Below are 24,706 nucleotides of genomic sequence, written 5' to 3'. Positions count from 1 at the left end.
ACTTAATATTGGTATTAAATGAGGATAATACAACTATCTATCGTACGTAGCCATGCCCAACGCCTGACCCAGCCAGGAGATCCAATCCCGCCCCAGCCCCCAAAGCGTCGTCTACATGGTATATCATTTACACATCCATCATGTCTGCCATTCATCACATCACTCTTTAAGCAACAGACGTAATCCTGCGGACCGTCCTTCTCGCGCCCTCGCCGGTGATCATGATGGCGTTCTCTGCCTCGAGCGCCCTCATCACCTCGTTGAACTCGGACTGCTCAACAGGGACGCTGGCACCCTCGCTCAGCCGGCGGCCAACGTCACCCCATCGTACCAAGTTGCCACCCGCCGTCATCTCGTCCAGGAGATGCAGAAGGGCAGTACGCAGCTCCTCACGACGCTTGCGGTCCGCTGCGCTGGTACCTTCGGTGAGAAGACTCATGTCGATACGACCCTGGGCATCCGTGGCAGCAGTCTTGAGGGCGCTCTGGATGAGGCGGTTGGCTTCACGCACGTCGTCACGGGTGACAACCTCAGCAAGACGCATCTTGGCGTGCGCCTCGGAGAGACGAATCATACTCTCGAGCTGACGGGTTGTGGCTGTGATTCGCTTGTCAGCAGCTCGGACGTCCTGGCCCAGAGACCGCATCGCCACATAGCAGTCAACCAGCTCCTGGGCGGCTTCCTGGGAGATGGTGGGCTGAATCTTGGAACGCGCGTACGAGATGTAGAGTGTGAGGAACTCAACAGGGAGAATGTCGTTGTTGGAAGGAGCCGAGTGAGGCTTATCCTCCAGGTAGAGCGAGAGAAGATGCTTGGCAAGACGACGGTCATTCTTCTCATCGAAGCGGTCCAGAATGAGGTAGACCAAATCGAAACGGGAGAGGAGCGTCGGAGGAAGGTCGATATTCTGAGGCACGGGGAGGTCAGGGTTGTAGCGACTGCCAATAGGATTGGCAGAGGCGAGGATACTGGTTCGCGCGTTGAGCGTAGTAATGATACCAGCCTTTGCAACCGAGACAGTCTGCTGCTCCATAACTTCGTGAAGGACGGAGCGCGTGGCATCCGACATCTTGTCGAACTCGTCGATACAGCAGACACCACCATCCGACAGGACCAATGCTCCAGACTCAAGGACCAGCTGTCGCGTTTCCGGGTCGCGGGTAACGTACGCAGTAAGACCGACGGCAGAAGATCCCTTGCCGCTAGTGTAGACACCGCGAGGAGCAATCTTGTGGACGTACGAGAGCATCTGCGACTTGGCCGTCGAAGGGTCACCGCAGAGCAGAACGTTGATGTCGCCTCGATACTTGGGGCTACCACCCTTGTGGAACGTCTTGTTGGTGCCGCCAAAGAGCTGCAGAAGAATACCCTTCTTCATATCATCCATTTCGTAGATCGAGGGGGCAAGAGACCGAGCAAGGAGCTCGTAAATGTCGTCTCGCTGCGACGTCTGGCGAATCTTCTCCTCATCCTCAGGGCTGATGGTGCGGGTTTCCTCCATCTCGTTCTCTCCGTGCTCGGCCTCCTCCTCGCCTGCGATGCCCAGAGTTGACGGGTCAGCGCCCATACGCTTCTTGTCGACCTTTTGGATATGAAGCACATCCACATAGGTTTTGTGCACGCTCTTGAGCGCTCGCTGGCGCGGGTTCACGCGGACGGGGCTGACGCGGAAAATGCCAGTCAGTTGCACACGGTCACCGGCCTTGCAAAAGTCGACCAGTTCGTTATAGACACAGACTGAGACTGAGTGAGGCGTCTGTCCAGCAGGCACCGCGTCGGGGGTCTCCTGAAGCTTGATAACCTGCTTGTCCTCAAACGAACATCGGTTGTGGACGATCAACATCGAGTTCTTGGACTTGCAAATCTCGCGAGGACACTCGGTGGGCTCGCGAATCTTGCCGCGGTCCAGGCCAACATTGACTGAGTGATTGCAGACGTTGCAGCGGAAGAAGGCGTCCTTCATGTCAGGGATGACAGGGGTGGTTCGGATGACCAAGCCCTTGATTGAGATGAGGCGATCCATATCTAGTACATATAAGTTTAAAGCGAGAGAAAGCGGGGTATCAGGGAGGGCTCACCAGTTGGGTTAAGATCTCTCAGGTTGATCGTCTTGTCCAAGCCGAACGGCCGAACAACGTAAATAGACGACGACACCTGGTCCTCCAGCGAAGGTTGGTTCTGGTCGGGTTGAGTTCGGGGCGTTGGGGCCTCCTCAGGGTGATCAGAACTGGGGAACACGGGCTCCGAACTCTGCGCTCCAGGCGTGGTTACTTGATGGCCAGCGCTGCTCTGAGAGGGACGAGATCTCATGGTCTCGGCTCGAGCAAGCTCAACCATCATGTCATGAACCGACTGATCCATGACAGGCACAATTTCCTGGGGGTAGGCCTGGATCTGATGCCACAGCTTTCTGGTAGGAGGATAGAGGTTTAAGTCCGAGATATCAAGATAGAGTCTTGTCGTACCAAGGAGCAACATGTTCTCGAGCGCCTCCCAGTACGGCTTCGACTCAGCATCAGGGGCCGCCCGAACATCCTCGTCAGACACACCATCGCGGTACATTCGGTATTTTTGTGTAAAGTTACGGAGAAAATCCTTAAAGTGGGCGAAGGTGTCGTCAATAGAGACAGTCGTGCCCCAGATCAGACTCTGTCCTTGTCCGCCGAGGACATCAGCCTCGGAGGTATTGGGATCTCGGTTTGCAAAGGAAGCCGCATCGGATCCATCCACGGGCCCCTCACGCACAACACGGCCGGCATCATCTAGAATGACTCGACGAGCTGCACGGGGGGTTCGAGCCGCATCCGAGTTGATGTCTCCTCGACGGTGAGGGGCAGGACTACCAATCTGAGAGCTGAGGAAGAGGCCACTACCCTCACTTCGAAATTCAGACTGGTGTCGCAGGGATCGCCCAGGGCTAGAGCTGGGGTCGTATCGAATAGGCGAGGATCCTATACAAGTCAGCATCTGAGCTATCAACCATTGTGAACCATCTTACCTCCAGGGAACGCGGGGGTCGTGGGGTTGGCTCGAGGGGTTCTCTCAGGATCGATATCACTCTGAGTATCCGTCATCTGGCGTAGCGGCGAGCTGGGAATGCCGCTGGGGGCACGAGTGCTCTGACTGTTGGTCATCTGCCTCAATGGCGATGATACATCGCCGGGGAGCCCATTCTGGTCGCGCCCCGGGGACGACGACTGATAGAAGAGGGGACTCGAGGCCTGCTCGGGCTGTCTGCTGCCGCCGCCGCGGGGGGTCTCGTTGGCTTCCGAGTTGTTGCGTGTAGAGCGGCGAGGGGTCGCCGACTGCGAATTGCGCGTCCTCCGTGGTGACGACATTGTGGGCGATGGTTGACGGATTTGGTCGTCCAAGAGGTAACCTTGTCCTTTGGAGGCGCTGTTGATTTTGGCAAATTGATGGAGAATATGAGGGGGAGGGGATTGGCAGGGTGACGGACGCGTCCCCTTTTCCAGACGCGTAAAGTGGTCGAGATACGCGAGATGCTCCAATTAGAAACGGCCATGCACATGGCACCCAACTCGGGCCCGGCTAAACTTTGGCCCGACATCCCTCCATCGCATGTAGGTGGCATCGCTGGCATCTGGAGGGGGACCTCCATCCAGCTATTCAAGGTACAAGCCAGCATCGGCCTTTTACTCAACCACAAACCGCAATCATGTCTCCTGGAATGACCCTTTTCTCCATCCAGGCCATCCTCATCCTGGGCACCGAGGATGGCTCCCGGATATTCGCAAAGTACTTCCAGCCGCCGCACTCAGCGCCCCACGGTACATTGATCCCCTGAGCTGAGCTTGTGTAGCTGTCCCTAGGCGCTGACGACCGATCTTGAACAGGCCCTTCGAGCGCCTCCTCCAACCCCTACCCCGATGTCAAGTCGCAAAAGGCCTTTGAGAAGGGCCTCATTGAGAAGACGGCCAAGCAGACTGGCGATATCATCCTCTACGACAACCGGATCGTGCTGTACAAGATGGAGTCGGACGTCATGATGTACGTCGTCGGCAGCGTCGACGAGAACGAGATTCTGCTGTACAACACCGTCCTCGCCCTGAGGGACTCTCTCCACCTTCTCTTCAAGTCAGTTCCCTCCCTTCTTTGCTTCATCATGTCGCAGTAGACTAACTGGCGCAAAACGCAGGCAATCCGTGGACAAGCGGACAATTGTCGAGAACTACGACCTCGTTTCCCTCGCCATTGACGAGATCGTCGACGACGGCATCATCCTCGAGACCGACCCCACCATCATCGTCCAGCGCGTGAGCAGGGCTCCCACCCAGGACCTCCCCGTGGGTCGCATCGACCTCAGCGAGCAGGGCGTCAACAACCTGGCGCAGCTAGGAAAGTCGAAACTGGCGGACTGGCTCCGGCAGGGTCTGTAAAGGGGGGTTGGTCAGTTCATTGGGATTTTGTCGTTATTCTAGCGCCGCATGCAAACTACAAGAGAAAAAAAGACTTGATGCCACCGGTCTGGGCGATAAAGGGATAAGGCGGGAGGGAGGGGATCATTTATACAGGGTGCTGGTGTTCTAATTGATGTCATCATTCATGCTCTAATCTCTGACGCCGCCTTGCGAAGGCGGTTCATGACCGCCGCAGCAATGTCGATTCTATCCTCTATGCCGTCGACGAAGATGGTGTCTGCGCCTTGTCGATCAAACTCCCTGAGCGCCGAGAAAAGGCCCCGGGCGATCCCCTCAGTATCCTTTCCAAGATCAATATCCAAAATTTTGCCAATGGGCTTTTCATTCTCATCCAGTAGATCGCCCTCAATCACCTCAAATGGCGACTCTCGATCTTCGTCGACTGTTTTCTGTCGTTGAAGGCTGGCGCATCTCAACCCAGCTCCTTGCTTCCACCGTTGAGTACGAATGACTCCGATTTTTCTCGTCTTTCTCTCGCCGTTGGTGGCATGGCCATTGACGGCTCCATTCGTCGCAGTCGCCAGCTCAGACGAGACCACTCCCGTCGCACCCCTGGCGCAACTCGATTCGTAGAGCACCACACTGGCCTTGGGGCTGTAATGCTTATACTTCATCCCTGGAGCTCGTGGTGCGGCTTTGCCCTCTTCGCTCTGGTCCTTGTATGCTATCACTGCACCCTCCCAGCCAGGGCAGCTTCTCAGCTCATCCAGACCAATACCACCTGGGCGGAGAACAACGGGGGGATCACATAGTCCGTCCACCACGGTGCTCTCCACTCCAACAGCGCACTGCCCTCCGTCCAGAATGAGCTCGATTCTCCCCCTTAGATCATCCATGACATGCTGCGCCGTGGTCGGGGAGGGCTTGGTGGAGGCGTTGGCTGACGGTGCTGCAAGGGGGACACCGGCGAGCTTGATGAGGGAGAGGGCGAGGGGTGAGGAGGGCATGCGCACACCAAAGGTCTTGAGGCCTGCCGTGACCTCCGGTGCCAGCTTTGTAGGTTGAGGGTTCGGTAGCAGGATGGTCAGAGGCCCTGGCCAGAAACGCTCTATCAACGTTCTGTATCGACTTGGTATAGGATCTTGACCTCCCTCGACCTGGCCGATATACTCGCGCAGCATTTCCAAGTCGCAGACGTGTGAGATGAGGGGGTTATCCGAGGGTCGCCCCTTGGCAGAGTAAATCCCCTTAACCGAAGGACTCCGAGTAGCATCCGCTCCAAGACCGTAAACAGTCTCAGTGGGAAATGCGACAGGTGTGGGTGTGGTCCTCAACTCGTGGGCTGCCTGCTCCAGGGCTTTGAGGGCACTCTTGTCCTCACACTGAACCTCCCAGTGATCCAACCTGGGAAGTCCCTCGCCTGGCCGGAAGCGACCCAGACTCCCCTTGCTGGAGACCTTGACTATGCGCGTCTCCATGGTGGGCGAGGCCTGTGTCGTGAATTTTGAGGATAGCGCCGATGTAAGTGGTTGCAGACTGGGATGTGACCGTGGGGTGAAAAGCGGCACGACGTTGCGTGCGCTATTGGTGAAATTTCGACGCAAGAAGTAGAGAGCCGTATTCTCAGAGGGTGTAAAATGGCAAATATGCCCGCAGCGACAGCGACAGAGACGGTTGGTTGTGAGGGTTGGTGATGGTTGTGCGATGGAAAATTTCATCCTCATGCTCACTCATCATGACGAACTAACGGGACTTGCTCTTTTTTGATCCATGGTTTGACTCACACTCAGACAAACAAAGCCCCAACCAGGCAGCGCCCAAAGGCAAAAAGTGAGTGGTGCCTGTGCGCCTGACGCCCCTACAACGGTTATTTAGTGGCCCTCCACTGGCTCAGTTAGGGCGAATAGCCACTCACTCCCGTCCCGCTGTCAACACCATACATAGACTTTGATCCTGCATATGTCATGGATACCATATCCTCATTAATTGCCCGAACCAATAGTCCACTCTAGATTGCCTCAGACTTGTGTGTCCTTTCATGAAACGTGCTTTTACAGTGCATCAAGTTGTCTATCATCAACGCCGCCCTCCATCGAGACATCATGGAGGCCACTTCAGCCCCTGACCAAGCTCCTTGCCCTCCTCCTCTCCTCGTCAGTCAGAACCCAGTCAATGCCATCGTCTTCTCCATCCTGTGCCATAATCTCATCCCATTCTTCGTCTTCCATGTTTGCAACCATGAGAAGCTGTAGCACCTTGGAAAACACCTCTCTCACAGCGTAGTCCCCTCTGGAAACGACATCCACCAAGGCGATAAAGTCACGCTCGATGCGAATCGCACCCAGGGCGTTGGTACGTCCTGCGTATCCGAGCACTTTCTTCTCCCATATCTTTGATAGGTACCGTGCTGTGATGTCCAAGAGCTGGCTGTATGTTCCAGGTGTCATCAGCCGCACGATAGGCTTCATGAGCAGGTCCCAGCCGTGTTCGAAGCGCCGGGGTACTTGTTCAATGAGCTCATCCTCGTCCTCGTCGTTCTGCTGGGCTATTTCGGCAAGGTCGTCTTCGGACAGCGTGTAGTCTGCGTCTCGGAACGTATCAGTCAACACAGGGCGTAACCTGAGCTTGACAACTTGGTTGAAGAGCACTTGGATTCCTTCGTTGAGAAGCTCGGTCGTCTTTCCGATGAAGGAAGTTTGAAGCGTGTGCAATGCGTTGGCGACGAATGTGACGTCCCTCTCGAAGGGGAATGAGTCCTTGAGTGGCCCGCTCTGGACATCACCATTCGGTATTTGACCAGAATCGCCTATCCGACCCGTGATGATGCGCGTGAGATACTCGTTGGCCATGTCCAGACTGTTGATGAGAACAATAAAGTGAATAATCTTCTCCTCGGGTGGGAAACCTCCTTGGACCACTGGCTTGGGGTAAGATTCATCCCGCATCTTGCGCTGGATCATGCCAACAAAGTCGGAGCTGAGGACTCGCCCGATAGTTGGTATCACCGAGGCGATGACGTCTCTTTGTGATGTGGAGATGGATTTCTGGATAACAGCGTTTACGATGTACATGACATCATCGACCGCCAGGATGATATAGGGAGCGTTGCTGTCAATATGCCTGTTCAAGCTCAACGACAGACCGGTGGGGTATTCATCCAGTTGAAATGCCTTTTCCACAGATCTCCGGAAGAAGAACGTAGTCATGACATTGTATGGCGACGTGAGCTTCGTCGACACTTTTCGATACAGATTCGACTTGATCAAAACATCAGGTATGACAAGCGGCGCGTCGTCTGTTGTGTTTGGGTCCTATAACATATGAGTTTGTGTTACAAGGGTCTCAATGGTTCGTCTTACTTTGCATTTGCCAGCAAGAAACCTGGTGTATAATGACCACCGGCCAAGCATCACGGCAATTTCACTTAATAGGCCATCAACCTCCTTCATGTTGACGCCCTCGTCCTCGCTCTCTCTAGGGTTGTTGCCCGCCCCAGTCGCCGGCGAGTTCACCCTCGGCGTACCACCTCGCGGTGGCTGAGGTAGGAAGCTTTGAACGAGGAACGAGAAAGGATAGCTCCTAACATCTGTGAGTTTCCTGTCGATTCCTCTCTCGTCGCTCCATGTGTCGACAATGATGCCTCCTTGGACGTCGGCTTCCATCTGCAGGCGCTCAATAACTCGGACCATCTTTCCAGAGCCATAGTGACGTTCCACGAGTCCTCCGTGGCCTTCGACAATCTGCGCAATGTGCTCAAAGAGCTTCGTCAGGGCGTTGGCGTAGAAGAATCCTTCCTTGCGCTGGCTACCCATGGCGTCCTTGAGCGTCGCTCGAGCTGTGCCGGCGACACCTTGACACACGTATCGTCCATAGACATCCAGACCGACGTCGGCTCGACCTATCAGTGGGAAGAGCTTGAAGAACCGTGTGACCTTGGTTCCGTCGCTCTCCTCTGCCGCCTTCTCGAACTCTCGTAGGAAGAGACCACACAGGCTCTCCTTGGCATCCTCCAGCGTCACCCATGGCGGGTCGGGTACCTCGACGCTCGGTACTATGCTGACAGCAAATGGACCCTTGACGATCTCATCTGGCACCTTGCTCGCCCTCGACAGGTATCCAGCAGCAGCCTCCCAGTCCTGGGGGGCACCCATGGAACCCACCACGCCGTTGACGCATGCCTTGAGCTCTGCAACTTGTTCCACTACGCCAAGGGTCTCCTCGACTCGGCTCTTCTCCAGGTCCAACTCCTTGACTTTATCACTCAGTCGGCCTGCCGTGTCCGCCGCAGTTGCCAGCATGTCATTTCCGATAGATCGTGCGGCGATGACCTGCGCACCGAGTCCTGCCCGCAGGAGGTCTAGCCGACCGAGGTCGCGGGAGAGGTCAGCTTGGGAAGCGACGAGAGCATCGAGACGGGTCGTTATAGAGGTCTCGCGGGCGTGCAGGGCGGCGAGCGCATCGCGGATGTCAGACTCAGTCGTGGCATTCTGAAGGGACAAGGTGGTGGATTCGACGACGGTGTGATCGTGGTCTGGGCGGTGGGAGAGGCCGTTTGGAAGGCTTGACATTGTCATTGAAGTATTCTATTCGAACGGCACATCGCTGCCTTGACGTTTGGGACTTTGGTCGAGGCGGAGAAGGGTCGTGGAGCTCCTGGCGCAACTTGGCCCAGGGCGAGTATATGGGTAGCTGGCGTTGTTAGTGACACGCAGCAAGTCGACGATGCTCCCCGCAATTAACACCAAGCTCCCCGGAAGCTTACCCTGCACCGAAATGGATGTCTCATGGCTTCAATAGGACACACATTGCACTGTGAATTCATTCAAGCATCAATAATCATTTTCTTTCAAATTTGTAATCTCCAAAATTTCTAAGAGCCTTTACGCCAAAGTCATTTGAGTTTATACAGTATCTTGGTTATAATTACATCCCGCCTCATCAAACCTTACCCCTAGCCCTGCCCCTTAAACCGCCTGGCTGTATCCGTTGCCAAAACGCCGTTTTCCATACCGAAGATATTTCCTCACCTCATCTGCCCAGAACACCGTGCTGCACAGAATGAATAGTCGTACAAGATCGAAGAACCCGAGGGCTTCCGTCTGGAACGTTTCCTGAAGCCAGGGGAAATAAATGACAAGCAACTGGCCCGCGATGCTGAGGGAGACGGCCCAGTTGAACAGGTTGTTGGAAAAGAGTCCAACCTCGCCCCGTAGTACCGACTTGGACTCGGATCGGCAGCTGAGGGCGTTGAACATATCGAAGAAAACGAAGCAAGTAAAGGTCATGGTCGTGTCTCGTCGCGTCACTTGGCCATCGGCCACCATCTCGCGCCGGTAGATGAGCATTGTTCCGATGGTGATAATGGCAGCCGATGTTAGTACGCGTGAGATGAGTGCGCGAGTAAGAACAGGGTCTCCCCGTCTTCGAGGAGGCTTTGTCATGACGTCGGGGTCTACTCTCTCGACACCCAGAGACTGGGCGGGAGGGCCATCCATGATAATGTCTATTGATGGTTAGCTCGAGCCACAAATGGGGCCTCGTTGCGACTTACTGATCCAGAGAATCTGCATGGCGTTCAAGGGGGACTTGAAGCCGAAGCATGTGCAGATAAACACAAGAGCCAGACTGGCGGCGCTCGTGCTCAGCTGGAAGGTCAAGAAGTTCTGGATGTTATTGAAGATGCCCTTGCCTTCCTCGATAGCACGAAGGATCGTCGAAAAGTCATCGTCTGTCAGAATCATATCCGCTGCCTCCTTGGCGACATCTGTTCCGTGACGGCCCATAGAGATACCGATATCTGCTTTCTTCAGTGCAGGCGCATCGTTCACTCCGTCTCCAGTCATGGCGACAATATCGCCCCTGGATTGAAGCGCCCTGATGATCTTCAGCTTGTGATCGGGATTCGTGCGCGCAAAAATCGTTGTATGCTGCATGGCCTGGGCAAGATCCGCCTCGGACATCCTGTCGACTTCATCACCCCGGAGAACAGATTTGACGGTACCCTGGCCACCCATATGACCGCTGGGAGCCGCAATATTCATACCAAGCTGCTTGCCGATGGCAAGGGCGGTTGTTTCGGCGTCACCAGTGATCATGATGACCCTGACACCGCCCCGCATTAGCCGCCTGATGGATCGTCCAACTCCGGGTCGGGGAGGATCACGCATGCCAACCAGGCCAGCAAATGTGAGGCCCTTATAAATATCATCCGGGTTGTGTGAGAGAGGGCTCTCGCTCCTGTCGAATCCAGGTGTGTTGCGTGGTGCTGACCTGTTCCTCAGTGGTCGTGAGACCGAGCCGCTCGCAAATGCCAGGACTCGTAGGCCCTGGACAGCCATGGTTTCAGCGGCCTGGAGAGCTTCTTGGCGGCGAGCGGAATCCAAGACAATCTCTCTTCCGTCCTGCTCGAGATATGTGTCGCACGCGGCGAGAACCTTTTCGATAGAACCCTTCATGTAGGCATACTCCTTATCGCCCCTCGTCTCCGAGCCAATGGTAACTCCCATCCACTTTCGCTCGGAGCTGAACGGCGTCTCGCTCACTCGAGGGCCAATAGATTCTCGAACGTCGTGTTCCTTGAAGCGATCGAGAAGATCCAACATGGCAACATCAGTAGGCTGGCCAACCCAACGAGTGTAGGTGGACACTTGATCTCGCCCAAGAGTCGAAGATAGTACAGCCGTGGCTGCTTGACCATGTTCCGTATACTTCTGGGCGAGTCGCGCATCATTGGCGATGTTTCCAATGCGAAGGACTCGTAGGGTAGCTTGGTTGAGGTCTGGACTGGTATCCAGAGCCTCATTATCAGAATCAACTTGAACTGGTTCCTGAGCTCCAAAATACCACATTCGAGTGGTCGTCATGTGGTTCGTGGTTAGAGTTCCTGGTAATATAGTGTTAGTGTTGTTTCAATCGTAAGTGAGACTCTTCATACCGGTCTTATCAGTGCAGACGACATTAACAGAGCCCAGTGTTTCAACCTTGGGCATCCTTCGCACGATCGCATTGTGCCTAGCCATGCGATGTACTCCAAGAGCCAAGGTAACTGTGACAATGATCGGTAGACCTTCCGGGATAGCAGCGACAGCCAGTGAGATCGAAATAGTGAAAATTTCAAGGAGCTTCTTTCCCTGTAACCAACCGACAACCGAGATGAGACCAATGACCAAGAATGAAGCTTTGCTCAGCTGCGAGCCGAGATCATCCATGGTCAATTGGAGAGGGGATCGCGGGCTTTCAGTACCAGACACGCTGGTCGCAATAGTGCCAAAGTGTGTGTGTCCTCCAGTTGCAAAGACGATGCCCTGGCCGTGTCCAGACTTGATCAAAGTTCCCATGTAAGCAATATTATGAATTCCATCTCCGTGAGAGTCTGCATGCTCATCGGGAGCGAGCGATCCGGGTCGTGGATGTTGTGCCTTGTCGAAAGCGTAGGAGCCAAGACCACGACGACGAGCATCGACTGTAATCCTTACAGGCTCTGTCTCTCCTGTAAGATTCGAAGCATCAATTGTCAAATCCGCAGCCTTGGTAACTCGGATGTCGGCCGGAATGCGATCGCCCGTGGTGAAGAGCACAAGATCACCAGGAACCAGCTGAGAAGCCATAACCTTGGAAGAAGTGGCATCTAGTATATCACTAATGGGGGTAACAGAGCCGGGAGAAGGCGCCGGCTCGCCGTCATCGGGACGTGGAGGCCAAGTAGGAGTCTTGCCGACAGGGGGCGCCTTGTTCTGACCACGAACCAGATGCGCATGGTTCGGGACAAGGTGGTTGAGAGCCTCAATAGATTTCTCGGATCTATATTCCTGCACAAAGCCTACGGTAACCACGATGGTCACGGCGACCGTGATGCTGACGGAATCATCCATATTACCTAGGAGTAGCGATGTTCCGGCCGATACGAGGAGGAGCAGGATTAGGGGCTCCTGGAACTGCTTGACGAAGCGCAACCACAATGGTTCGGGAGGATCATGCGGAATCTCGTTTGGTCCATAATCGCCTAGCCTAGTTAAAGCTTCAGTCGGTGTAAGGCCATGCGTGAGGGAGGTTCGTAGGTTCGCCGCCGCTTCGCTCGGGGTCATGTAGGAGAACTGGTCGGCCACGTTCTGATGACATGTCAGCAACACAATAGAAGCGATTGAGACGACAGAAAATGCCAAGTAAGACTCACTCGTGCATGCGCAGAGGTAGTTCTGACATGGCGACCTGGTCGCTGTTGACGATCACCATCGCCAGAGTCGGTAAGATCCCCCACAAGCCCAGTGATGGATGGGATATTGGACATTGGTAGAAGGGAGTCATGTCCAGGGCCCTCGCGGCCGGCCCATGGCAGCTGCATGTTGAAAAAGAAGTTTGCGCCGGTGTCTTTGTCACAATCGAATCGAGGAATGCGTCGAATGCATGGGAGATGGGAGACCGGTCTAGTAGTGAGTGCGCGAGGTCATGAGGAGGGAGGTTCGGTCTAATGTTGAAATGATTGATCGACGTCAGGATATGCGCCAGGTGGCCACGGACAAGAATCTTCCGATGGCAATTAGAGTCCCGTCGACGAAAAGACTCGCTTCAGCCCCGTTGCCGAAGAAATCTTGACATGGGCAGACGCGGCAACGAAAGAACGAACGTGAGAAGAGGCCAGCGAGGACGGAACAAAAGCGCGGATGTGTTGGAAAGCCCCAGAGTTCAAATCCAACATGTCCAGGTGTCTTGTCCTCGATGGAGCGCGGGCCGGGCTAGTACTTTTCCAGACTCGGCAAGGCTGCCAGGGGCTTGCATATCAACCTTGAAAGCTTCAGAGCCGGTGGCGCCCATCTGGTTCATTCCTGGCCAGTAACAGCGAGAGGGAGACTCCGTAGCGTTGCCCCGTCGCTGGAGCAGTCGACTTCAGCTTGTCCGGGCTTATAAATGCCAAGGCCAATGATGCTTGCTGTCCAAGCGGGTGAGTGAATCTGCGATTGATCCTTCGAGGCTGATTTGGCTGCGCCTCGAAGAAATTAGACGAAAGACAGCTAGATAATAAGGAAAAGATAGAATTCCGCTATTTTTCAAATATTTCATGAATCATTAATAATTCAGGCTGGCTGAGCATTAAAGCTAGAGCCACCTTGGCGATGCTCTGGGAAACCATCGGACACTATTTTATCCGGAGCCGAGCCAGACAAGCGTGATCCGTGCGGGCCTTGCTGAACCACACACCATTTCCCCAGCCACGCCATTTACCGTTGGCGAACGACCAAGGCCACCTCCCCTCTTCAAGGTCAAGGTCCCAATTTCCCTTCCTAAAATCCGTCGCGACATTCAGCGCACACGCCTCATCGATCTCCGAAGCCATCGCTATCGTCTCAACGTTTGTCGCCGAGCAATCACCCCCATCGCGCGATATAATCCTATTGCTTTATGCCTCTGCGGTGCTCGCGCTGCCGCTTCTGCGCGTAGAGCAATCCTTTCACTGAGCTTGTTTACCGCGCCCAACCTTCAAACGCGCCCCCGGTCCTCGTGTTTATCCACACCACTTCCGCTCAACCACCACCCGCCTCTCCCCCTCCAAACGTATTGGTCATATTTCAACCTCAACTTTTTGGCGCGTCCCTGCAGCTACCACTTCTCTTTTCTTGGGCATCGCGTCTGCGTCTGCGCGCGACAGCACCATGTTCTACTCTCATGATTTGCTCCAAAAGAGCGGGCCGCTGGCTCGCGTCTGGCTCTCGGCCAACATTGAACGGAAGCTCTCCAAGAACCATATTCTCCAGTCCAATGTCACGGACAGTGTCGAGGCCATTATCACACCTAACCAGGCGCCGATGGCCCTGCGACTAAGCAGTCAGCTGTTGCTTGGTGTGGTGCGAATCTATCAACGAAAGACGCGTTACTTATTGGACGACTGCAATGAAGCCATGATGAAGATCAAGATGGTTAGTTTCCGTCGCATTCTACTCTCCTAATTGCATGCTAACAATCTCCAGGCTTTCCGATCCACGGGAAACAATGATATGGCTGTTAGCTTGCAGCTGCCCAACCGCGAGGCCCTGACGCTTCCGGATAAGATTACGCCCTACGACAACTTTGAACTGCCCCCACCGCCCGACGCAAATTGGCTCTTGTCGCAAGTGGAAGATGTCACTACGAGCCAGGTTGGTCGCAAGGGTCGTCCCAGCCAAAGAGACATCAACCTGCAGGAAGAGTACGACAACAGCCAGTTTCTCAATGGTGGCTTTGGCGCAGAGGATGAAATGATGGCAGGTGCTAATACTATCGATCTCGGCTTGGATTTTGGACTGGAAGAAGAGGAAGAAGACCTAACTGCTGAGGTGGAACGTGGTCGTCGGGCCAGTCAAGCACCATCTATGGAACCTGATTTCGGCGGATCAGAGGTTGAAGGCGTCCAGAAGAGCATAGAGGGCGAAACCTCTCTTGAGCTACACGGGCCCATGATTGTTGACACCGAAGGAGATATTGCCATGGGTGGCGATATGGAGTTTGGTGTTCCCCAGGAAGACCTGACCGAAATGCCCATGATGCATTCTCCTCCTCGCGAGCGTATTTCCGAGTCACCGCTCTCCGATATTGACGAGGAAGTCGCTGCTAATCTGGAGGAGGAGTATTCGAGACACCAGATGACGGATCTTTACGAACCCGACCACGAAGCAGAGGAGACTCTTGTCCGACGACCCGCGCAACGCGTCAGGAAGCAGAAAATCCTGACGCCTGATGAGGAGATTGCTCTTTCCAGCAACCACATTAAGCAACAGCAAGCCAACCGGGATAACATCATCAAGGAGGCGGGATTCCTTCCCCGTGATCCCTTTTTGCTGGCATTGATGGACATGCAGAAGAGTGGCGGATTTGTCTCATCGATCATGATGGAGGGACGAAGCTCTGCCTGGGCCCCCGAACTACGAGGAATGCTCTCACTAGACGCTGTTCGCGGCTTGAACGAGCTGAAGCGGAAGCGGGATAGCGGAATCGCCGATGTCGAGAGCGATCACGGTGCGTCCAAGTCTCCACGCCTGGTGCTCGGCGAGGATACGGAAATGGGCTTTGGTGAAGGCGGCCTTGGCGGTGAGCTGAGTGTGGCGCCTGAAGAGACCCAGCTCGAAATCCCCGGCGATGATGGAGGTGTCCCGCCTGAACACTTGGACGAGGAAGAGCCTGGCACCCCAATGCCTGGCTTTGAAGACACCACCTACCCTCTTGTTCACCCTACTGAGAGCGGTCCTGTGTCAATGGGCACCAAGCACGCCGTTCATGTCCTCCGAGATAGATTTGGCGCCGATGCCGCCGACAGCCCCGGAAAGCGACTTGAGAGAGCGGTTAACTTCCAGACCCTCTGCCCTGAGAAGGTGACCAGCAAGGCGGATGCTACCAAGATGTTCTTTGAGTGCCTGGTGCTTGCAACCAAGGACGCCATCAAGGTTGAGCAGGGCTCAGGACTCGGAGACGATATCCGGATACGGGCCAAGCGAGGTCTTTGGGGAGCCTGGGCCGAGAGGGAGGCTGGCGGCGAGATGGCTCAAGAAGACGGAAACGAACCTGAGCCTGCCGCTGTCGTTGCCCCTGCCGTGGCCGTGACGGCGTGATTTTCTGGATGACAAGATACCTGCTCATTGCGTTATAACGAAGACTTGGACGGGCGGCATGTTTGGTCGTGTAAAGTATTGAATTCCTGCATTCTGGGGGACAGTCGACTCGAGGTCACCCGAATGGCGTTGTCGGCGTTTAGGGAGATACCATGGCATGCGGAACTTGGATGGAGGCTATAAGGGAAAATGGGGAGTGGTTAACAAGACTTGGACGGACGCCGTTGAGCGGTCGGTCGGTATACTTTAGTTGGTTCAGTGAAGACGAGTTCTGTTGGAAAACCTATGTAGTTGGCTCAATGAATTATTAACTGCACTTTGCTATTCACGAAATGGTTTATGAAGTTTGTACTGTCTCCTGCCTGAGAAGTGTAACCTTTGTCATGAACGCGGTGAAGCAGATGGCGAGGTTGCCCCGCCATGGACATAAACCCCACGTTGAGCCATGATCTCATTTGCTCTCCTTGTCTTGAACCAAACAACAGGCACCGAATTTCTTCCCGACAAGCCTTTTCTCGCTGCCTATTGCCCCTTGTCTTTCGCGATATATTAGGAGAAGCCACATCCTCTCTGCCGCTTTCGAACCAGACCCTTTCCACCCTCAAGTCCCTCGAAATCAAAACACCATGGCCCCACCAACACCCCTCGCCATCGCCACGAGCTCCGTCAACCGGCTCCTCAAGGAGGAAGCCTCATACCACAAGGAGGTTGAACAAGAGGAAGCTTCTATCAAGGCCCTGAAGGAAAAGATCGAGAGTGGACAGGGCGACGAGGACGGCAATGGCACGTATATGCTCAAGCAGCAGGTAGGCGTGCACCTGTCCCCCACCAAGGACAATTATTAATCCTGGGAATTCCTCTTTAGCAAACCGCCCTGGAACAGACCAAGGCTGTCTTCGAGCCCCTACGAAAGAAGATCGTCGCCGCCGTCCAGAAGCTGGAGGAGCAGATTACCGTGAGCGAGCAGACCGGCGGACAAGAGGAGCAGGTGCAGCTAGCCAAGGAGACGTTGGAGAAGGCCAAGGCAGCTCAGAACGGCGCATAGAGCATACAAGGAACAACACGGAGAGGCTGCTTGCTTTTACGATACCACTTAGTTGACCCAACCATTACAAAAAAGACCGACCGCTATTAGACCTCCATAAACCTGAGGGTATCTTGAAAGATGATGTTACAAACGTTGCTCCTCCTGTAGACAGCCTTTTTCCAAAGCTAATTATCCACCTCCATCTTGTCATCGTTGGCCTCAGGTGGTTCAATGGTCACCCGGGGCGTGTTTCCTCCATCGTCGCGAACCCGGCTCGTAGCCTCAGAGCCCTCCATGTCAACATCCTCCCCTGACTCGGCCTTGCGCTCATCGTGTTGTGGCATGGGGGAAGCATCTCGGCTCGGAGCTAGGCTTCCATCGCGTCCCAGAGACCCAATGTGTCCAGACAGCGGTTTTAGGGTGTCTGGGCCCGGGGTGTCCCTCATGGGTGTTCTTCCACCGTTAAGGGCATCAGGGTTTGGTGTGCCAGCTTCGATGTCTGCCTTGGCCTGGCTGTCCCCATCTGGGTGTGGTGTTGCATTCCCGCTGGGCTCGTTCCTGGGCGTCTGGCCGACCTTATCCACTTCGCCATCGTCCTCGGCGCCCTCGTTCATACCCTCGCGGCGGTCCACCTCCTCCTTCTCGTCACGGATTTGCCGTCTCAGAAGCATACCCTCCTCCATGATTCTGTTAAACTGATCTCGACGTTCCCTCCATGTCTCGTTGTAGGTCTCGCTCTCGCGCTCGAGTTCGCGACACTCCTCCTCAAGCTTGGCGAGGTTGGCAATCTGGTCTTCTCGTGGCCTAAGTAGCCGATTCGATGTTATCTTCTCTGCTAGTTCGTCGAACTTCTTGCGTTGTGCTAGGGTGGCCTGCGCAGCCTCGAGCTGTTCTCTGAGCTGCGTATTGTTTTGTCGGACGGCTTGGCATTCGGCGAGGATGCGGTCCTGGTCGGCCGCGTAGCGTTCGCGTTCGCGGATGTTGGCATCGTGGAGGAACTGCAGGCGCGTGATGGAGCTGTCGAAGGCGGCAAAGTCGAGGGCAAGCTCTTCTTTGAGCTGCTCAAGCTTGCCCTTGGCTTCGCTGGATGGCGGGTTGGTACCGTTCGAGGCGCCGCTAGGTGCGGCGAGTGTCGTCAAGCTGTTGAGGCGCTTTGTGATTCGTTTGAAGGGCTTTTCCTCCACATTAAGCAATCGCGACTTGTGAAGTTCTGCCTCCTCCTCTGGGTCCAAGAGATCCCATGAAGAAGCCATGGTGATGCTTGGATTTTAGTTCTGCTGGCTGTGTGCCTAAGATCGAGGTGTTGATTGGTGTGGAGCTTATGAAGAGATGAACAAAGATATAATAAGAGAGCAAAATGGCCTGAAAGGTGGAAATGTGCGTCTTTCCGTTGAAATCAATAATGAGGATGATGGAGATGGAACAAACAATGGAAGGCTCAGCCTTGCGATTGGCATGAGCGCTGGGGTGTGGCGGGCCAATGAGGCTGCCAACGTGGATGACTAATATTAAGCTTTGGATGATGCACCTACTTCTAATGCCTTCCAGTCGCCTGTTGACTGCTTTCAATCACAACCACCGCGATTTCACCTTCATTCCTGTATTAATCTACTCACGCTTTTTGTTTTGCAGTGGCCTAGAAAAACTGTACAAGGAAACGAATACCAACATGTCAGAAGAAGAGAAAGAGCTTCTTGCCCGCATCGGTCAACTTGCGGGTTCGTGCCCTCCATCCATTGATTTTACGCGCAACTTTGGCTCACGATATTCCAGGTCAGATCAACCGCCACAAGAACCAGCAAGCAGGAGTACGGTCGCAGCCATCCCACCACCCAGCGCATCATCGGAGTGAGTTTACTTCACCAAACTTGACAATTATCAGCGTGTTGACGCCGTCAGGCAACACATATCGTAACGCGAGCTCGCCCTACCCGGCCCGATCGCATAGAGTGGCACGGCCGCCGGCGGCTCACCACCATCGAACATTGCAGCTCAATGCCGCAAACTCCCCGAGTTCCCGATCTGCCAGCAGCGGCGCCGAGACCCCACCCGGCTGGGTTTCCAAGACTGATCGCCACCGACAACTGATTAATGCGAACGTGTACGAGAAGGAGACGCAGAACCGGGCCAAGGCGATCGAACAGACGAGACAGCGAAAGATCAGCGGCCATCGGCAACGCGAGAAGGCCCAGTTTGACGAGTTCATGAAACACAAAGCCAGTGCCTCAAATGCGCAGACTAACCCCACAGGCCGCAACGAGCTATCTGTTGAAGGCATCCAGTTCCGCGTCGTCGACGGTGGCAAGAAGCTTGTAAAAGTCTCTGGTGCGTACACACCCCAGACAGCCGACGCTCAATGTGCCTTACCTAGCGCAGATGCCCCCAACGCATTTTCCCGAACTCCCAAGAGCGCCATCATTGCTGGTGTAAAGTTTTACCGTACCAAGACAGGAAATCTAGTGGCGAATCGAGTTGTCAACGACCAGCGGTATGTTACAGCGCCCTGGGTGACCAAGTTGCTGACAGCCCCTAGGCGAAGCGGTATGATCAAGAAGATCAACGAGCCGTGCAAGATCTTCTCAACGACTGGTAATTTCTCTTTCCGAACCTGGAGCGACTCAAACGCCGTTTCCCTGGATCTACCTGGTGCGTATGGGACGAAACTGACATACTCCCCCTATTTAGGATCCTGTTCAAAGGGCCCTCGATGCCGCTACATGCACGACCCCAACAAGGTGGCCCTTTGTAAAGACTTTTTGAAAGAGGGGCGATGCATCAACGGCGAGTCTTGCGATCTTTCCCATGACATGACTGCCGAGCGCACCCCCAACTGTTTGCATTTTGCCAAAGGCCACTGCGCCAAGGCTGACTGTCCGTATACTCACTCCAAAGCGTCTCCAGCTGCCCCGGTCTGTAGGGACTTTGGGTTCAACGGCTATTGCAGCAAGGGGGCAGAATGCGCCGAGCGCCACGTGTTTGAGTGCCCTGACTTTAGCAACACTGGAAGATGTAGGGCCAAGGGGTGTAAACTGCCACACCGCGAAAGGGCAAGCGTCCTACGGAATCAGATCAAGGCAGAGGATGAGCCCATGGAAGACATTTCGAGTGACGATGAGGCAGGCGACTCTGACGACGTTGATTCAGATGAGGTTGCTGAGTTTATCGACGCAGACTCGGACTGTGAGGACTTTGAGGACCAGAAGGACTTTTTGTCCATCTAGACGACCAAGTTGAGGCATGCAGCGCATGTTTCGACCTTTTCACAGGCAGAGAACGGCATCAGCCGGCTCTGATTTGTTGCTTCATCCAGCACGGGGAAGTTGGGAAGGAGTTTTGGCATCCAATGTGTTTGAGATACCCCGTAACGCACCCGCATCCATTCGGCACAGCTGAGGGACATGAGAGCCATGCAAAGGCATGAACGAAGAACAAGATCCGAAAGATGAGAAGTTGTTTTTGAAAAAGAGGAATATCTCACCTTGTAAAAAAGATGAAATAATGAAAAAGTTTTGTAAAGAGAAGTTTGATATCGTCTCTGGAACACGCTTGTGAAAACATGATGTTGTCTGTCACGGATGGATCCATTGAAAGGCCGTTTTGTTAGTGGAGAGGGAGTTCTTTGGAGGGGTTGCCCCCTGTCATCTGCAGTGAGGGGCACCGATGTCAGCACGGATGGTTCACTGGGGATGGTAGGCCATAGCTTCCTTGACGAACAATGCACATGTTTTGAAATAGATCGTACTTATCGATGAAACAGCTTATTGCACCCCAGTTACTATCATTAGCTAAAACATCTAAAACACAAAGAAACAATCATTACTGATACAGGCAGGAGGCAACTGGTCATGGCTTCCATCCCTTCCACCCAGCTTGATCCTTAGCCCCAGTGCCCCTCTTCGCCTTCGGTCAAATCTCACGACCTCTCCCCCCTCTCCAACAAAACACGAACGAACCAGCAGGGGCGGCGGCTGATCCTAGTGCCCTTTGTCTGACAGTGCAGATGGCCGTGGCGCGTAGGCCAGGCTTCATAGGCTGTCTCACACTGATTCCTGCCCTGTCTTGTCCTGTACGGCGTGAAAGTGCAGCACCGGCCGCAGTGCGAAGCCTCAACTCAGCCCCAGCGCCGCCGTTTGCGGGCGAACCATGGGCGGATGGAGGGGCATGATCCTCTCCTCTCCTGTCTCGTTCCAGAGAATGAAATAGCATGAGGTTTGTTCCTGACGATGTGACGACATTTTCCGGGGAACCTATTCCTCTCTTCCTGACTCGACTATCCATTCTTTGCGATTCTGAATTGGGATAGTCTCTGCGCGCATCTTCGTTTCGCTTTATTGTTAGCCGAACCCATCTCATCTCGTGAACGGACCTCCCCGGTCTCCATACAAGAAACCAGTGGGCAGTGGTGTTGTCGCTGTATCTACAAATCACACCTACAACAACAGAAATGGGTCTACGAGATATCCTCAGGAAGAAGGACGACCTCTCCGCGGGCCAGCCCCCGGAGAAGGAGACGGTCGACCGCCTCGCCGCGCCCGAGTTTGCCATCTTCCGGTCCGATACGACGACGCAGGAGCGAATCTACCCACCCTCGGTCAAGTCCAACGACAAGTTGCACCTCTCTGCAGAGGAGCCGGCCTCTGGCAGCAAGCCCCGGCGCTCCCTCGATGTCTTCCGATCCGGCCGGTCCCGCTCCGCCTCCGAGTCGAGCCAGAATTCCAAGAGGGAGAGCGGCCACAGGCGCCTGTCGCAACGCCTGCACCTGAGCCGCGCCGCGCCGCAGTCCTCCGAGAGCGTCCCCGACAACCTGCCCGAAATCATTGCCCCGAACGATCCCCAGGACAAGGACGGCGCCGAGTCGCAGTGGGAGAAGCGGGCGACCATCCTGGCGAGCCAGAACGACCGGGCGAGGAGCACCAGCCGGCCTGCGACGCCAGTCTCGGGCGACCAAGCCCGCGCCGTCTCGACACAGGAGATTGACAAGGACATCCAGGAGGCTATCCGACTGCACGAGGAGGGCGACCTGGAACACTCGACGCGCATCTTTGGGCGTCTGGCTGATCCCCAGGGTGCCAACAACCCGCTGAGCCAGGTCCTTTACGGTCTTGCTTTGAGGTGAGCGCAATAGAACAGGGTGGACGGAGAGGGGACTTTGTCGCGGGTAGTGGCTTGGAGAGCTGAAGCTTTCCGGGAGGCTGCTGCAGGAACCCAAAAGTCAAACCTTGATCTGGCGACAATGTCTCGCATGTACTGAAGAAAGCAACGTCCTCGATTGCTGACCCGAGACCTTGTTATCGTCTAGGCACGGATGGGGCTGCGCACCGAACCCCGAGGGCGCCGTCAAGTACCTGTCGGCTGCGGCGTCCAACTCGGCCTCGATCGAGCAGCTGGCTCTGCAGGCGGGCATGAAGAAGGGCGGAGCGGCCAAGGGCGAGCTGGTGCTGGCCATCTTTGAGCTGGCAAACTGCTTCCGCCACGGCTGGGGAATCCACAAGGACCCGTACGCCGCCAAGCAGGTATGTTGGAATCCGGACGAGCGCGGAGGAATGTTTGCTGACTTGGGCCTGTGCAGTATTATGAGACTGCGGCGAACCTGGGAGACACTGGTGAGTCTGACGAGAGCGAGCTTAAGCTGAACAAGCATAACACGAATGTGACAGATGCCATGAACGAGATTGCCTGGTGTTACCTCGAGGGCTTCGGGTGTAAGAAGGACAAGGTATGTGCGCCAGTAACGTCAATGTTTCCATGATGCATTCCGTATTCCCCGTCTCAGCACACACGCGGCTCTTGGTCAGATGGTCTCTCGGCGATTGAAGGCTCAATCAAGTCTCCGACCTCAAAACTCGGTGTGTCCAGGGCCTTTGATTTGCTCTCTCTCGAGAACTCGGCTCGGTGCCCAACACCCCTGCATGAGACTCAGGCATCGATCACAGAACCATCAGAGAAGTCTTGGGTCGCTCTGTTGAGCTGCTCCTTCTGAACCCCCACGGACGCTGATGCTCGATTCGTCACATGAGGCTGACTTCCTGTACAGTTCGCAGCAGCCCGATACTATCGACTGGCCGAGAAGGCTGGAAACAAGACACTGGGGAACACTTGGTGAGTCCAACCGGCTCTGTGCGGCTATATGCCCGTCCGTCTGCGTACATGCCGAGCTGTAGCTATTCCTGCTACCACCCCTGCTGGTGCCATTGGCGCGGCCCGGGGCGATGTCCGTCGGCGAAGCTCTCAGGATAGGTCCTCGTGGCCCCCGGGGCCTCTCGGTCCGCCGTGCTTGCTGTGCCTCCAGGGGGGAGGCACAATGGATCAGACGGTCGACCTGCCGGTGCAACGGAGAGGCGTCCAGTCGCCTGCGTTTGAGCGCGGCATCAGCAGCGGCGGCAGCAGTAGCAGCAGCAGGGTTGACAGTGCAGTGAAGAAACATGAGACGCTGACTCGATGCTTGCATAGGATCTGGAAGGAAAAGTACAACCCTCCAGGCGAGGGCGGCAGCCGTAAGTAGGCACTGTTGTGCAACGGCGGCACAAGCCCATCCATTCGACTCGCGTGTCACGGAAATCGACAGAGGATGTGCGCGCGCATCTCCGCGATGTGATGCCGTGTAAGCATCGCATCATCTGAGGATGAAGAGTCTGGGTGGCTGATGACAGGTCTCGGCTCTGCCGCGGTGGAAAGGGGGCGAATAGAGAGAACATTGTTTATAGCGTATTGGATATATCGGTCTCATGTTTCTGGATACATAGTGGTGGTTCCTTGAGAGGGGGGACAAAGTAGACAAACTGGTGGTGGTTTGTGCTGTGCCGTGCCGTGCTGTACGATGCTATTATTGAACAGAGCACAAGCCCCTCGTGTGTCTTGTTGCACGTATAACATATATTGAGACACTTGACTCCAGGTCCAACTACACTAGACCCCAGATAGACTTGAATGGATGTCGATGAGTTGAACACACCGATATACGGACGACTGCCCTGTAATTCCTCGGTCAACCCCGCCACGGCCACCTTTGTCGTCTCTTCTCTCAGGTCCAACACCCCGTGACAAAGATCCGACCAATCCCCAAGTGCGCTGTCCATTGCTGCCCAATCGCCTCTTTTGTAGCAGCCCTGAGGACGTCTCATTGGCCTTTGCGGGTGCTCATATGCGGCCTGTTATGGCGGCCCGCGCAGGTCGAGGCCAATGCATGAATGAACCTGCTTGCGCGCACACACGGAGCTAGCCAGCAGAGCAGAGAAGAAATGGGCTGGCTGAAGATTGAGGAGACGAGAGGAGTTAGCGGGACATGGTGTTGAGGCAGCCCAAGGCGGTCTCTCGTCCAGATTTCAGGCGTCAACTCCTACTCTATCTAGGACTCTTGAGACTGTGGCGCGCAACCTACCCTCCCCCGACAAGCCGCATCTTGCCTTTGAGTCTGCATCATGCAGGTCTCGACAGCACCGGAACACCGGCCGAAGACTTCCAGATGCAGGACGTGGAGGGATTGTACGGCAGATTTTTGTTCTTGTTTTTTGCACATAGTAAAGAACCTCACTAGGCAAAAGGGTGTGAGCGCATCGCGAATCGAAGAATTGGACAAGAATCGACCCTTTAAACATGAGGCCTACCAAATGCCTTCTTCACCTAAGTTAGTGAGCGAGATAGATAGTGGCAGTGACGCAACCCTCCCCATCCATCTCCGCATCCCGTGCCGTCCCAGCGCCGCGCGCCGCCAAGACATTGTCTTG

The 24,706-nt window shown here is 55.0% G+C and overlaps 10 protein-coding genes across 10 annotated transcripts; 5 read left to right on the top strand and 5 right to left on the bottom strand.

The window, feature by feature from the left end:
- Nucleotides 1–166: 166 nt before the first annotated feature.
- LRP88_08367 (MCM DNA helicase complex subunit MCM4) lies at nt 167–3,338 on the bottom strand (the record flags this gene model as incomplete). The annotated part of the gene is made up of 3 exons (XM_083244875.1): nt 167–2,025; nt 2,079–2,951; nt 2,999–3,338. The coding sequence occupies 3 exons, from the start codon at nt 3,336–3,338 to the stop codon at nt 167–169; spliced, it is 3,072 nt and encodes a 1,023-aa protein (XP_083099369.1).
- A 338-nt stretch (nt 3,339–3,676) lies between these two features.
- Nucleotides 3,677–4,397, top strand: LRP88_08366 (coatomer subunit zeta; the record flags this gene model as incomplete). Its single annotated transcript, XM_083244874.1, has 3 exons — nt 3,677–3,788; nt 3,855–4,095; nt 4,157–4,397. The coding sequence occupies 3 exons, from the start codon at nt 3,677–3,679 to the stop codon at nt 4,395–4,397; spliced, it is 594 nt and encodes a 197-aa protein (XP_083099368.1).
- A 164-nt stretch (nt 4,398–4,561) lies between these two features.
- On the bottom strand, nt 4,562–5,857 carry LRP88_08365 (threonylcarbamoyladenylate synthase; the record flags this gene model as incomplete). The annotated part of the gene is made up of 1 exon (XM_083244873.1): nt 4,562–5,857. The coding sequence occupies one exon, from the start codon at nt 5,855–5,857 to the stop codon at nt 4,562–4,564; it is 1,296 nt and encodes a 431-aa protein (XP_083099367.1).
- A 636-nt stretch (nt 5,858–6,493) lies between these two features.
- On the bottom strand, nt 6,494–8,947 carry LRP88_08364 (conserved oligomeric Golgi complex subunit 4; the record flags this gene model as incomplete). Its single annotated transcript, XM_083244872.1, has 2 exons — nt 6,494–7,690; nt 7,739–8,947. The coding sequence occupies 2 exons, from the start codon at nt 8,945–8,947 to the stop codon at nt 6,494–6,496; spliced, it is 2,406 nt and encodes an 801-aa protein (XP_083099366.1).
- A 396-nt stretch (nt 8,948–9,343) lies between these two features.
- LRP88_08363 (uncharacterized protein) lies at nt 9,344–12,720 on the bottom strand (the record flags this gene model as incomplete). Its single annotated transcript, XM_083244871.1, has 4 exons — nt 9,344–9,882; nt 9,931–11,262; nt 11,314–12,487; nt 12,553–12,720. The coding sequence occupies 4 exons, from the start codon at nt 12,718–12,720 to the stop codon at nt 9,344–9,346; spliced, it is 3,213 nt and encodes a 1,070-aa protein (XP_083099365.1).
- Nucleotides 12,721–14,026: 1,306 nt separating this feature from the next.
- Nucleotides 14,027–15,955, top strand: LRP88_08362 (kleisin alpha; the record flags this gene model as incomplete). Its single annotated transcript, XM_083244870.1, has 3 exons — nt 14,027–14,290; nt 14,342–14,686; nt 14,777–15,955. The coding sequence occupies 3 exons, from the start codon at nt 14,027–14,029 to the stop codon at nt 15,953–15,955; spliced, it is 1,788 nt and encodes a 595-aa protein (XP_083099364.1).
- Nucleotides 15,956–16,581: 626 nt separating this feature from the next.
- LRP88_08361 (tubulin binding cofactor A) lies at nt 16,582–17,000 on the top strand (the record flags this gene model as incomplete). The annotated part of the gene is made up of 2 exons (XM_083244869.1): nt 16,582–16,761; nt 16,821–17,000. The coding sequence occupies 2 exons, from the start codon at nt 16,582–16,584 to the stop codon at nt 16,998–17,000; spliced, it is 360 nt and encodes a 119-aa protein (XP_083099363.1).
- A 167-nt stretch (nt 17,001–17,167) lies between these two features.
- On the bottom strand, nt 17,168–18,235 carry LRP88_08360 (Tho complex subunit 7-domain-containing protein; the record flags this gene model as incomplete). Its single annotated transcript, XM_083244868.1, has 1 exon — nt 17,168–18,235. The coding sequence occupies one exon, from the start codon at nt 18,233–18,235 to the stop codon at nt 17,168–17,170; it is 1,068 nt and encodes a 355-aa protein (XP_083099362.1).
- A 416-nt stretch (nt 18,236–18,651) lies between these two features.
- Nucleotides 18,652–20,203, top strand: LRP88_08359 (uncharacterized protein; the record flags this gene model as incomplete). The annotated part of the gene is made up of 4 exons (XM_083244867.1): nt 18,652–18,700; nt 18,756–19,470; nt 19,522–19,630; nt 19,682–20,203. The coding sequence occupies 4 exons, from the start codon at nt 18,652–18,654 to the stop codon at nt 20,201–20,203; spliced, it is 1,395 nt and encodes a 464-aa protein (XP_083099361.1).
- A 1,223-nt stretch (nt 20,204–21,426) lies between these two features.
- Nucleotides 21,427–23,484, top strand: LRP88_08358 (tetratricopeptide repeat protein; the record flags this gene model as incomplete). The annotated part of the gene is made up of 6 exons (XM_083244866.1): nt 21,427–22,094; nt 22,282–22,495; nt 22,552–22,585; nt 22,640–22,698; nt 23,017–23,081; nt 23,433–23,484. The coding sequence occupies 6 exons, from the start codon at nt 21,427–21,429 to the stop codon at nt 23,482–23,484; spliced, it is 1,092 nt and encodes a 363-aa protein (XP_083099360.1).
- Between the last annotated feature and the right edge of the window lie 1,222 nt (nt 23,485–24,706).

The sequence above is a fragment of the Fusarium phalaenopsidis genome, assembly GCF_050370095.1.
Source record: "Fusarium phalaenopsidis strain FUZ10S chromosome Unknown contig_32302, whole genome shotgun sequence".
NCBI lineage: Eukaryota > Fungi > Ascomycota > Sordariomycetes > Hypocreales > Nectriaceae > Fusarium > Fusarium phalaenopsidis.
This window is presented reverse-complemented; position numbering and strand designations above follow the sequence as displayed.